General features: G+C 61.3%; 3 protein-coding genes across 3 annotated transcripts in view; all 3 read left to right on the forward strand.

The window, feature by feature from the left end:
• The window catches only part of TRAVEDRAFT_113464 (DNA glycosylase), a gene marked incomplete at both ends in the record, with an annotated part of 2828 nt that extends 2453 nt beyond the window's left edge, over nucleotides 1–375 (forward strand). The window contains 2 exons of the mRNA XM_008036436.1: nucleotides 211–278; nucleotides 335–375. Of these exons, the coding sequence (XP_008034627.1) occupies nucleotides 211–278; nucleotides 335–375 (109 nt within the window). The remainder of the gene's footprint in view (nucleotides 1–210; nucleotides 279–334) is intronic.
• Nucleotides 376–4695: 4320 nt separating this feature from the next.
• TRAVEDRAFT_43816 (uncharacterized protein) lies at nucleotides 4696–5483 on the forward strand (the record flags this gene model as incomplete). Its single annotated transcript, XM_008035734.1, has 7 exons — nucleotides 4696–4709; nucleotides 4781–4799; nucleotides 4847–4923; nucleotides 4976–4993; nucleotides 5084–5123; nucleotides 5178–5230; nucleotides 5276–5483. 7 exons carry the CDS (start codon nucleotides 4696–4698, stop codon nucleotides 5481–5483), a joined length of 429 nt encoding a protein of 142 aa, XP_008033925.1.
• A 3083-nt stretch (nucleotides 5484–8566) lies between these two features.
• TRAVEDRAFT_113342 (DNA glycosylase) lies at nucleotides 8567–10612 on the forward strand (the record flags this gene model as incomplete). Its single annotated transcript, XM_008036437.1, has 9 exons — nucleotides 8567–8976; nucleotides 9032–9052; nucleotides 9287–9382; nucleotides 9441–9532; nucleotides 9585–9701; nucleotides 9818–9883; nucleotides 9929–10391; nucleotides 10448–10515; nucleotides 10572–10612. 9 exons carry the CDS (start codon nucleotides 8567–8569, stop codon nucleotides 10610–10612), a joined length of 1374 nt encoding a protein of 457 aa, XP_008034628.1.
• Nucleotides 10613–10671: the final 59 nt, after the last annotated feature.

The raw sequence follows: 10671 nt of genomic DNA on the forward strand, positions 1-10671 counted from the left end.
AAACCCGCTCCCTGCGCCGTTCACCCCGTCGATCGCTCAGACACTAAACATGAAGACGACGACGACCGAAGACGGCGGGAAGTATACGCCCCGCCCTTGCCGGAGGGCCTGACTGTCGCAGTGATGAAGAACAGACTGAGCGGGAAGAAGGTTAAGTGAGTGTAAATTTGGTATGGCGTATACGCCGCCGGCTCTGACCGTGTGTCGCAGGGGTGCACTGCTGACCCCGAAGGAGATGGAAGACCTCGCGGAATGCTGGCAGCCATATCGCAGCCTCGGTAAGCCACTGTCGTCATTGCCCCGCGCGTCGCAGAAACGCTGACCTTTCCTGAAGGCGTATATTACATGTGGGCCCTGGCGGAGGAGCCGAAGTAATGCTGGTCTCGGACGCTCGGCGCGGCGCTCAGCGACTCGAACTGTCGTCGACGCTGGCATTTGGACGGCGGTCTCGCGCGAAGGGGCGGGGCGGTGGCTCGCGCGTGCGCGGATGTGGGCGCGTGTGGGCGCGGCACAGGGGCGACCGGGAGACGGCGGCGGCGGCGGCGGCGGGGCGGGCTCACGGGTGCCTGATCGGTGGGGAGGATCTGCGCGAGGCTGGGGAAATAAAGAATGACTATGGGAGGGTGGTAGGGCTGTATTGGCACGTAGGGCTCGCGCTAGCAGTGCAGGAGGGCGCGGGGAGAACGAGCCGGGAGAACGGGGACAGGAGGTGGGTGCACACCCGCACATCGACGCATTTTGAAGCTCACGTTCTGGGCTAGCTGCGTACAGAACCATTCGTGTCTACTCGCCGAGCTACGCCCTCGCAGGCCCTCGCATGCCGTCCTCAAGTCAGCCCGCGCCGGCCGCTTTCCTCTCGCCTCCCGTCCGCTGCGTTTGCAACGATGGTCCTGCCTCCCACCCAGCTCGTACGGTACCAGATAGACGAGAGACGAGACTGGAACTGGAGTCGTGCGGAGCTCGCAAAAGCGCTGCAAAGTGCGGTCGAAAAGCGGGTGGACTACCCGCTCATACCCTCGTGACAGGCCCGCAAAGTCGTCTCTTCCGTCGGGACGCACGCGGCGACGTCTGCCAGCCACCCGGGTACGGATGTCGTACCCCGGGAGACACTCCTACGTCGTTTGCAGCCGGTTCGCACCGCAGGCAGACACGTCGAGCACGCGTGCCTCGTGAACTCGTACGGACTTTGCGAGACCGAGATTCGACCTTCCCAGCCTCGCCTACAATCGCGCCTTGCGCGGCGGTCGCCAAATGCGGTGTGCGCGCGGCCTTTCGTCCTCGCGCGCTCGTAGACCGTCTGCAGGGAGTCATCTCACTCCACGTGGACAAGCACGATAAATACACTCACCGCCGTCTCGGCAGCGCCATCAACGCGTCCCCGCGAGCTGCAGAGTCGACAAATCGACGTTTCCGCGGTCGACGAGGGGTGCCGGCCGCGGATGAGTGCATCGATACCGCGAAGCGACTGAAAACGTACCTGCAGAGAGTGCATCACCCACGGGACGCTAAAGTAAGTTGTCGCAGGCCTGCGACTTCACGACTTTACTCACCTGCTTCCAGGGAAGGCCGCCTGTGAGCCTCGCCGGCCGCAGTTTGCTCTGAGAGCGCGGGAGCAGGGTGCGCATCTCCGCAGGCTCGGGGCATCGGCAGCCGCCTCGTCGACAGCCATTGCGACGAATTGCCATGTGTCTGGCCTCGCCATGAACGTCCCCGATGCGCGCGCAAGTAACGCGCCCGCGCGGCGCGTTGAAAACGAGGTACGCTCTGCGCTACAATCACGATTCGAGTTGCGTATTCGCCACCTTACGACAGGGCCCTTGAGATCAAGTGGCAGCCTCCGGGACGGCGAGCTCGCCAACCTCAGACGACGTAGAATACGCTGCAATCTCACGGGCCCGCGGTGCGCTTCGCCGAGGCTCCGCATCTAACGCTGGCGTCTTGCGCCCCTCAGATGACAGATACGGTATGTTCAAACGCGACAACATGTACATGCTCACCTGGCTCTCGTTCCTAGCTGCAACGAGCCCCCTCGCCACGAGCACACTACTTCCGCCGTCCGAGACTCATCCGAAGGCCCTGCGCGTGTAAGCACCCGTACAACAAAGGCCGCGCGCGTCGCGGACTGCTAGACGTTCTATCGTGGAGGAAGAAGTGTGAGAGAGCTTGCAGCAGGCGCCACGATGTGCTGCATGCGTTCCTCGAGCAAAGAGGTAGGTCGCGGACGTGCTTTGCAAAGTCGAGCTTGGTATACTGACCGTATCATAGTCTTCGCGGCCTGCACCCAGAAGCACGGCTCTCCAGCGCGACGGAATCGAGAAGCGCGGCGCCTCCGACGCCTTACGCAAAGGCCGTGAGACTCGGGCGCGAGCGGCTCGTAGCTCGCTGTGACGCCGGGGCCAGGGACGATACGCTTACGATGACACCGCGACTGCCAATGCAGTTGCCTTTGCAGCACTCGCGGCAGGTTATCCCGAGCATTGGGAAAGTGCACACAAGGTCAGGACGTCTCGACAACGTCTAAAGAACTTGTATACTCACTGCTTCGCGCCCAGACCGCCGGGTTCAGCTCCTACGCGCCCTCCCTGTGCCGGCCATCCAGAAACAAGAGCAGAACGCGTTGCGGGCGTCCACCAAGCCTGGATCGGTGGGTAAGACTCGGACATCGGTGTCCAGTGTCCCCTGCTCGAGCTCGCGGCAGCAGGAAGGCTGCAAGAGCCCATTTGAGCCATGTTCTGCTGCTGCGCCATGATTTTCGAGGCCCAAGGAGTATCGGAGCATCGGTGAGCATCCGGAACGATGTGAGTAGGCGGCCCTGATGCACGAATGTAGATAGGGTACGCACTCATTCGACGCTCTGTGCTCTCCGAGCCGTCTGCGCCCAGGACGCGCCGGCGTGCGAGAGAGGCCATTTCAAGCATCGTGGTGAGTGTCATATGCCGTGTCGTGTACGAGGAAATACTCACGAGCCGTTGGTGAACGCGTTGACTCTGGACAGGGCTCAAACGCGTTCTTTTAGTCGTGCTCAATGCGTCCTCGTCGCGAACGTCGCGACGTCGATGCGGGACGTCGACGACGTGTCAGAGCCGGTCAGCGCCAGTTCTGTATCGCTCGGGAGACTCTAAGGCACTTACCCCGGGCCCACGTCGTGCATATCGCGTTCAGAGTGTCCACATGCATGGTCCGGTCGCGTCACAAGGCGGCAGGCGGCGTGGACGTTGGCGCGAACACCAGTGTCGACTACGCGTCGAGGGGCAGGGGATGGGGGCGCGTCTTCGGGAGGAGATTCAACGAAAGGCGGTGGGAGGGGGAGAGTGTGGAGGGTCGGGCTCCCCGGAGGCGAAGTATTACTAGTAGCGCAGATGCGCGGACGCCGTGCAGCATGCCATCGGCGGAGGTATGTCATGGCTTAACCCTGGATTCCCCAGCTTGGCGAGGCCGAGACGTGCCGGCGCCTTCGATATTCGTGGGCGTGTTCGGGCGGGATCCCGTCGAGGTGAGCGTTTTGATTCATATTTCTCATTCTCATGATTGGCTCACATGCAAATGTTGCACAACGTCAGGACAGCTTTCGAAATATGTCTGTCGGTATCCGAATTCCTGGGGCACAACTAGGAGATGGCCAGGCTATCAGTGTGATCTTCCATATGCAGATCTAGTAGCTAGCAGCTTCCGAGCATCCTGTACATCTCCTGAGAGCTGGAAATATATTTCTTATCCCGGGACACTTGTCTTTCGCATGCTCCGGCGCTGAACACGGCTGCATGCCTTCGCCCGCAATCGGAATAAGCAATGCGAGCTTGTGCAAAGTATGTAACACCGATGTGCGCCTCTCTTTGCGAGAATACTTCGCGCCTACTGGTTTCCCGGCTCACAGACCTGCTCCACCATCTGAAATTATACTACATATTGGTCTCGTACTCGACGACGAGCTAGACGTCTTGACGGTGCACTCGCCCTTCGCTAGATCCGCCTTGTGGCCTCGGTTTCGGCCGGTTTCGGCGTCCCGTTCGAGCTCAAAATATGTATTGCATTCGTCGTCCGTAAGTATAGTAAATACATGCCCCAGTCCATCGTGACACAAAGCCCTGCTCCCGAACAATCACTCCGCCGGCCATGCCCACTTACGTTAACGCTTGATGTCGAGCCCTCGAGCTTCGATGACTGCCATCGGCTAGGTATTGACTCGGACCATGTGTGCGTATACTCGTTCTGCTCGGAGCATGAGTCCATTCTCATTGCACGGCGAGTGCGGACTCGCTGTGCGCAGGACAAGCACCTGCGCGAGGAGCATGTCTGCGCACTGCACTCGGACGCATTGCCGCACGAGCACAGCGCACGCACCTCGTCCTGCGTCCTACAAACGCACATCGCCCATTGACCGAGCCGAATGGGAGGAGATCGCGAACGCGGCGTGCGTTTCGCACGTCAAGTGTACGTATGGCCGACCCTCGTCTAGACCTCCGTCGACGCGCGTCGTGCGCTGGTTGGTGCAGGACGAGGCCCTCCGAGTTCCCCGTCGATTAGACTCGATCCCGAGCGACGGGCATGTGTCCTGGATGTTCGTTGATTGGGTCCCGGAGTGTGCGTGCCCACATCGGACGCCCACGTAGCGGCCGTGTGTTCGTTTCCGTGCTCGTATGCCGGATGGTGCACACGGGCATCGCCGGCGTATGTCCGCTCCGTTGCTCGCTAGCGATGGACATCGGAGGGTATGAACGAATAAGTATAGTACATCGAGGACTGGTGTGCGTGCCACTCACCTCCTTCCTCCGCCCTCCAGCTTACATCGCCGCCGTCAGGTACGTCGCCCGCCTATCCCCGTGCTCCCCACTCACGTCGGCCGTAGACGTATGCCGTGGACGCGGCGCATGTCGTCTCGCAGCTCCGACACACACGCGCAGGGCTCGTCGCATCGCACTCGTGGTACGTCTGCCATCCGAGTCCTACTTCTACCTGCGTTGACGATCGCGTCCAGCTCTGTGCACACATCCAGGTGAGTTGGAACAACGTGTGCTCGACGACTCGCCTGCATGCTCAGTGAGTGCGCGCAGCATCACTGCCGAATCTTGCTCACAGTGATCAGATTCGAAGCATCTCGGCGGGCGCACATCGTGAACGCATACGTACCTCGCACCCTCCGTTCGTGCTGCAAACACTGCTAACTTGATTCTGTCTAGCCCGCCGTGCCCCAGTATCCTCTACGCGCGAACGAGGCGGAATACTACGTGTGGTGAGTCCTCTTCGCGCGTGACGCTCTACTAATGTGTTCCAGTAGGTTCGCGTCGATCGGGCCCGCCGCGGAACCAGCCCTCGACGCGCCAACGCGCCCGGATACTTGCTGTGAGTCCTCGCCCGAACGCAGCCTCGTTCTCACCGTACGCAGTCCCCGTAGACACGAGCTGCAGAAAGGAGTTCGCACGCAGCGCATCACGCGCAAGACGGTACGCACCCTCGACTTCCTCGCCGCAAACATCATCGCCTGACCTACATCATCTGCAGTACTCCCCGCGCGGCCAGATGCGCGGCGTACTTTGTGAGGCGGGAAGGGCGGGGGCAGTAGTTACGTAGTCGTCCATGTACCACATAGCACAGCGGTGTGGAGAGGGGACGACGTGCGGGAGACGTGGAGGGCTGGGCTGGGATGCAGCCGATGCCGTCGAGCACGTTCCTGCCCCAGGTAAGAGCCCTCCCGCCAGAGACACGTGGGGAGCGCCAACGCGCGCCCCGCCCCGCTGCACCTCTCACGGACGCGTTCGCATCCGCCCTTCTTCTGGCTGCGCGCGTTCCGGAGAACGCCGCGAGCCTCCAGCCGCCCAGGAACACCGTCTTCGCACGTCCTCGTCGGGGCCGAATTGCACGAGACGGGGCGCCAGGTGGGTGGTTGTGGGTGCGGCGCGAACGTTCCCGGGGCTGGCGCCCGCGCTCGCAGTCGTCGCGGACAACGTCGAATCGTCGCGCCGCCGCGCGGTCCGCTGTCTTGCATCCGTTGCGGGACGTGGGCTCGTGCGGCGGCGTGGAGACTCGTCGCTATCTGCGCGTCTGCGGGCCGCGGGCGGGGGTGTGCAGCCCCGGGACGGAACCAGGACTGCCTGAAGGGCGGCGAAGGTTGGCGGAGCCGAGGTGCGGAGACGTGCCGTGCCGTAAGTGCACCACGCGCACACCGGTGCGCCCGAGCGCGACGACGTCCCTGCCCTGCACACATCGCGTGCGCGTGCTCGGACGTCCGTGCATCTCGCGTCGTGGCTCGTCGAGTCCCGATGTCATGACGGTGTATGCGCAGCCGCCTCGTACGCCGAGTTCTCGAGCCTGCGTGCGAGCGACGGACGCCGCCTGCTCTAGTCGCCGTGTTGTGAGAGTGTGGGGGACGTCCTGAGAGAGCGCTCCGCGCGCGGACGGGGCGCGTTCGCGGGTCTGCGGGGCGGGGGCCCAGTGTTCAGAGCCATTGTCGAAGACGCGGGCGGCGCGGCGACGACGAGGCTGGGGACGCTGAGCTCGCTTCTCGGAGATGCTGTGAGCGCGTAGTGTCGGCAGCCGTGAGCGCCCGTTCCGGAACGAGAAAGGAGAGGCGCAGACTGCGGGCGTCGAGTGTGCAGACGCGCGTCGAGTGCGCATGCCCAGGCCGAGGCGGCCGCGCATGCACACGACAGCGCCCGTACTCGTGCTCGATTCCTCGCTCGTGCGCGAGTCAGAGTATATACAGATCCGAATATACACTTACAGACGATTTCCAGGCCGCCACGCGCAGTGCATCTCGCGTGGGCGAGAGGCCCATTCTGTATGGCGCGCACGCGGCGCAGCCGCTCGAGGCCGTTTGGACGAACGTCGCGGCGTCAGACGTGGAAGATCCCGTGTACTGCACTGAATGTACCCGTGGGTGCCGCTAAAATTCGCGATAGAGGAAGTCGAAATGTGAGCAACGAGCCGCACCTGCGACCGAGACGTCCATGATTTGGGCGCCTATTCTGGTGGCGGGCGAGCGCAGTTCGTATCGAGCGTAACGTCTTCCACGCGGGGACGGCGTATTTGAATACAAAACTATATGTTGAGCTGCATAGAATAGAAGCTGTGCGAATAATATTAGCGGGTTTCGTGAAAGATAGCGGAGAGGGCGAAGGAAAAGGTAGTGAAGCCATCCCCGAAAGCAATCGACGCGTCGAGGCTGCGGAATGTCACCGTTCGAGCCGATTCCAAGCGCACAGGGACGCGTTGAGCGCGAGGTATGTGTACATACCGTAACTCGACGTTTCCGCGACCTTTGACATTCGAGCTTGAGGCGGCGCATGGGCGCCTAATGCATCGCTGGGCAAGCGTGTTTGCTCAGCGTCGACGGCGTCCGCCAGGGAGGCACGGGGGCTTCTAAACGTGAGCGATACGTGAGGGGTACCTATGGAGAGACAGGATTAGCGCTACAAAGAGGTTCTATTGAAAATTGAGCGAGGCATGCAGGAATTCGGAGGTGGGGTCCATGACGAAATTTCGCAATTCCGCACGCGGGGCCGCGCAAACTGATGGACGTGATGGACTGATACCTTGTGATCATGGAAAACTCGACGCGGGGTGTGTGGAACGAACCGTTCGAGTACGATACGCGTTTCTTGCAAAATGCGCATCTTGTTCCGCTCGTACAGAGCGCGCGAGGCGATTGCCAGACACGCAAAGGGTGCCCATGTGTGCGTAGAGGGTTCCCCGTCCGCGCTGATAGGATCCCGCGAGGGGGCGCACACGGGACGACTGTATTTCGTCGAAAATCGGGAGACTGTCTGTAGACCGCAGATGACGTGAGTAGAGTAGACTGGCAGAATGGAAGAAATGCACACTTTCGGACGTATATGCGCGTTTGCGACGGGTATTTGGGTGCCTACGTGCACGGGGACGTCGGCGCCGTCGATATATGCACTTTGGGGATATGCCAGGCGTGTGGGAGGGAGGACGGGAAACGCGGGGAGAGCGAGGGCGAGCACTGCGGGAGGGCCGATACGAAGACGCCAGAGCGCGGAAAACGAGAACGGAGCGCGGGTCGTTCATTGAAGCCAGCGCGGTCGAGAGACAGAGAGAGACGCGAAAAGCATGCGCGAGTGGTGTTGACGAGCGCCGAGAGAGGCCGCTTTCGCCGGGCTGCGAGTGCTGGCTAGGGTGAGACATGGTCTGAGCTGTCGCGGAGAGTGGGATGAAGACGGCGGAGGAAGCTGGCAAGCCGCTAAAGTCGAGGAGGGAGGAAAGCACAAACGGTTCCTGTTCTGACGTCATGCGATCGGCTGCCGAGGTGAGAGGGGAGCTGCGGGCGCGGGGAGTCCTTGAGAGGCCCCTTTGGACGGGCCAGGCACAGCCGTGGCGCGTTCGCGCATGGCACGTGACGAGGCGCGCAACGCGTAATTACGCGCCACCCGCGCCCCCCGCTAGCGCGCCTCCCACGCTCTCCCAGCTGGGAACGGCTCCGCCCCCGCACAGTCATCCTGGTCGTTGTCGATAAACCACCGTCGTTGTCGACGGTCAGTGCATGCAGTTTGCTCTTACACACGTCGTCGCTCGACATTTGACGCGACCAGCAACATCCAGGACATTCAGCATGGCTTTGACAAGGTCAGCAACGCGAAACACCGGTGCTACGCCGGAGGCTGCGCAACAAACCACCGCCGCAGCACAAACGAAGGCCGCTGCCTCAAGTAGGAAGAGGAGTCAGAAGAGCCCCGACGCAGAAGCAGAGCCCGCTCAGAAGAAGCCCCGCGCTACGAAGGCGAAGACGAAGGCTGCGGCACCCACTGCCTCAGGCGTAAAGACGTCACCGGCAGCGCCCAATACCGCCGTGCCCACCCCAATTCCCAACGCGGAGGGCGAAGAGCTCGTTCCAGCCGTGCTCACCTTCTCCTTTGAAGAGGCAAGGCGGCACCTCGTTCGTGTGGATCCGCGCTTCGAAGATGTGTTTCGAAGAGTCAAGTGCAGACCGTTTGAGCATCTCGAACGCGTCGATCCCTTCCGGTATGCACGTGTCTTCCTGACATAGATCTACGCTGAGCAGGGTGCGATACGATAGCACGCTTGCACACTCCATCTTGTAAGTTCCCAGGGAGTTTTTGGTTGTCCGGAGTCCGCACCAGTCTCGTCACCAGCCGCTATATGGAAGATCCTTCCAAAACGGAGCAGGGCAGAAATTCTGGAGAGGGGTCCCCTCCTTTTCTCTTATTCTGCACAGTCCAACGCCTCAGATGGTGCAAATCCTTACGTTGTCTGGTGACGAGACTGCTTCCGGGTTTGCGGATACGCTGCTTACCGACGTCAAACACAACAGGGGACAGCAGATATCATGGAAAGCTGCGGCATCCATAACGCACAAATTTGTGCGCCTATTCGATCCATCCCTTCCCGAAAGTATTGCGGACTCGAAGTAAGCCCATCGTCTCGGGATAACCTAGCCAGGCGCTGATCCTTGCATGACTCGGAAGGTCTAACTTCTTCCCATCCGCACATCAAGTTATCACCAAGGATATCGCGACTTTGCGCAGCGCCGGACTTAGCGGCCGGAAGGCAGAATATGGTCAGTGCATGATCAAAGTGGCAAGAACCGACTATCTGAACGCATTTGGCAGTCCTGGACCTTGCTGGACGCTTTGCGGACGGCCGCTTGTCGACGAGGAAGTTGCTTCTTGCCGACGACGAGGAGCTGTACAAGATGTTGATAGAAGTACGCGGCATCGGGAGAGTGAGTGTTGTGCTATCCACGAAGCGATGTCCGGTCTCTTACGAAGTGTCCCTTCATGTCGCAGTGGACCGGTAAGTCTGAACCGACACTCATCGGGGATGTCGCTCACCCGTGCCACAGTCGACATGTTCGCGATGTTCTCGCTGCGGCGGCCGGACATCCTTCCTGTCGGCAAGTCTTCTCGCTGTATGATGAAGTTTCGCATTTTGACGCTCGTCTATATCGATTCAGGGGACCTGGGCGTGCAAAAGGGCATGTTGCGCTGGTTCGTTTCCCTGCACTCGCCCTCAACACACCCGGTATCTCTCCGGAAGGACAAGCTGTCAAAGGAGGATGAGACTCAGGCCGCGGTCGCGGGGAACTCGATGGGCCTGCCCATGGGCGCCGAGGGCGAGGGTGCGGCGACGATGCCGAGGGCCGCTACGCCCGACGCGTCTTCCATATTACCGGCGCCCGATGCCTCCGTCGAGCCTGCCTCGGCCCCACAGGGGAAAGGCAAGAAGAAGGCGGACGACGTAGCACCGGCGGGTGGCTCGGAAAACCCGCTCCCTGCACCGTTCACCCCGTCGATCGCTCAGACGCTAAACATGAAGACGACGACCACCGAGGACGGCGGGAAATACACGCCCCCGCCCTTGCCGGAGGGCCTGACTGTCGCAGTGATGAAGAACAGGCTGAGCGGGAAGAAGGTCAAGTGAGTGTAAATTTGGTATGGCGTATGCACCGCTGGGGTCTGACCGTGTGTCGCAGGGGTGCGCTGCTGACCCCGAAGGAGATGGAAGACCTCGCGGAATGCTGGCAGCCATATCGCAGCCTCGGTAAGCCACTGTCGTCATTGCCCCGCGCGTCGCAGAAACGCTGACCTTTCCTGAAGGCGTATATTACATGTGGGCCCTGGCGGAGGAGCCGAAGTAATGTTGGTCTCGGACGCTCGGCGCGGCGCTCAGCGACTCGAACTGTCGTCGACGCTGGCA

The sequence above is a fragment of the Trametes versicolor genome (assembly GCF_000271585.1).
Source record: "Trametes versicolor FP-101664 SS1 unplaced genomic scaffold TRAVEscaffold_2, whole genome shotgun sequence".
NCBI lineage: Eukaryota > Fungi > Basidiomycota > Agaricomycetes > Polyporales > Polyporaceae > Trametes > Trametes versicolor.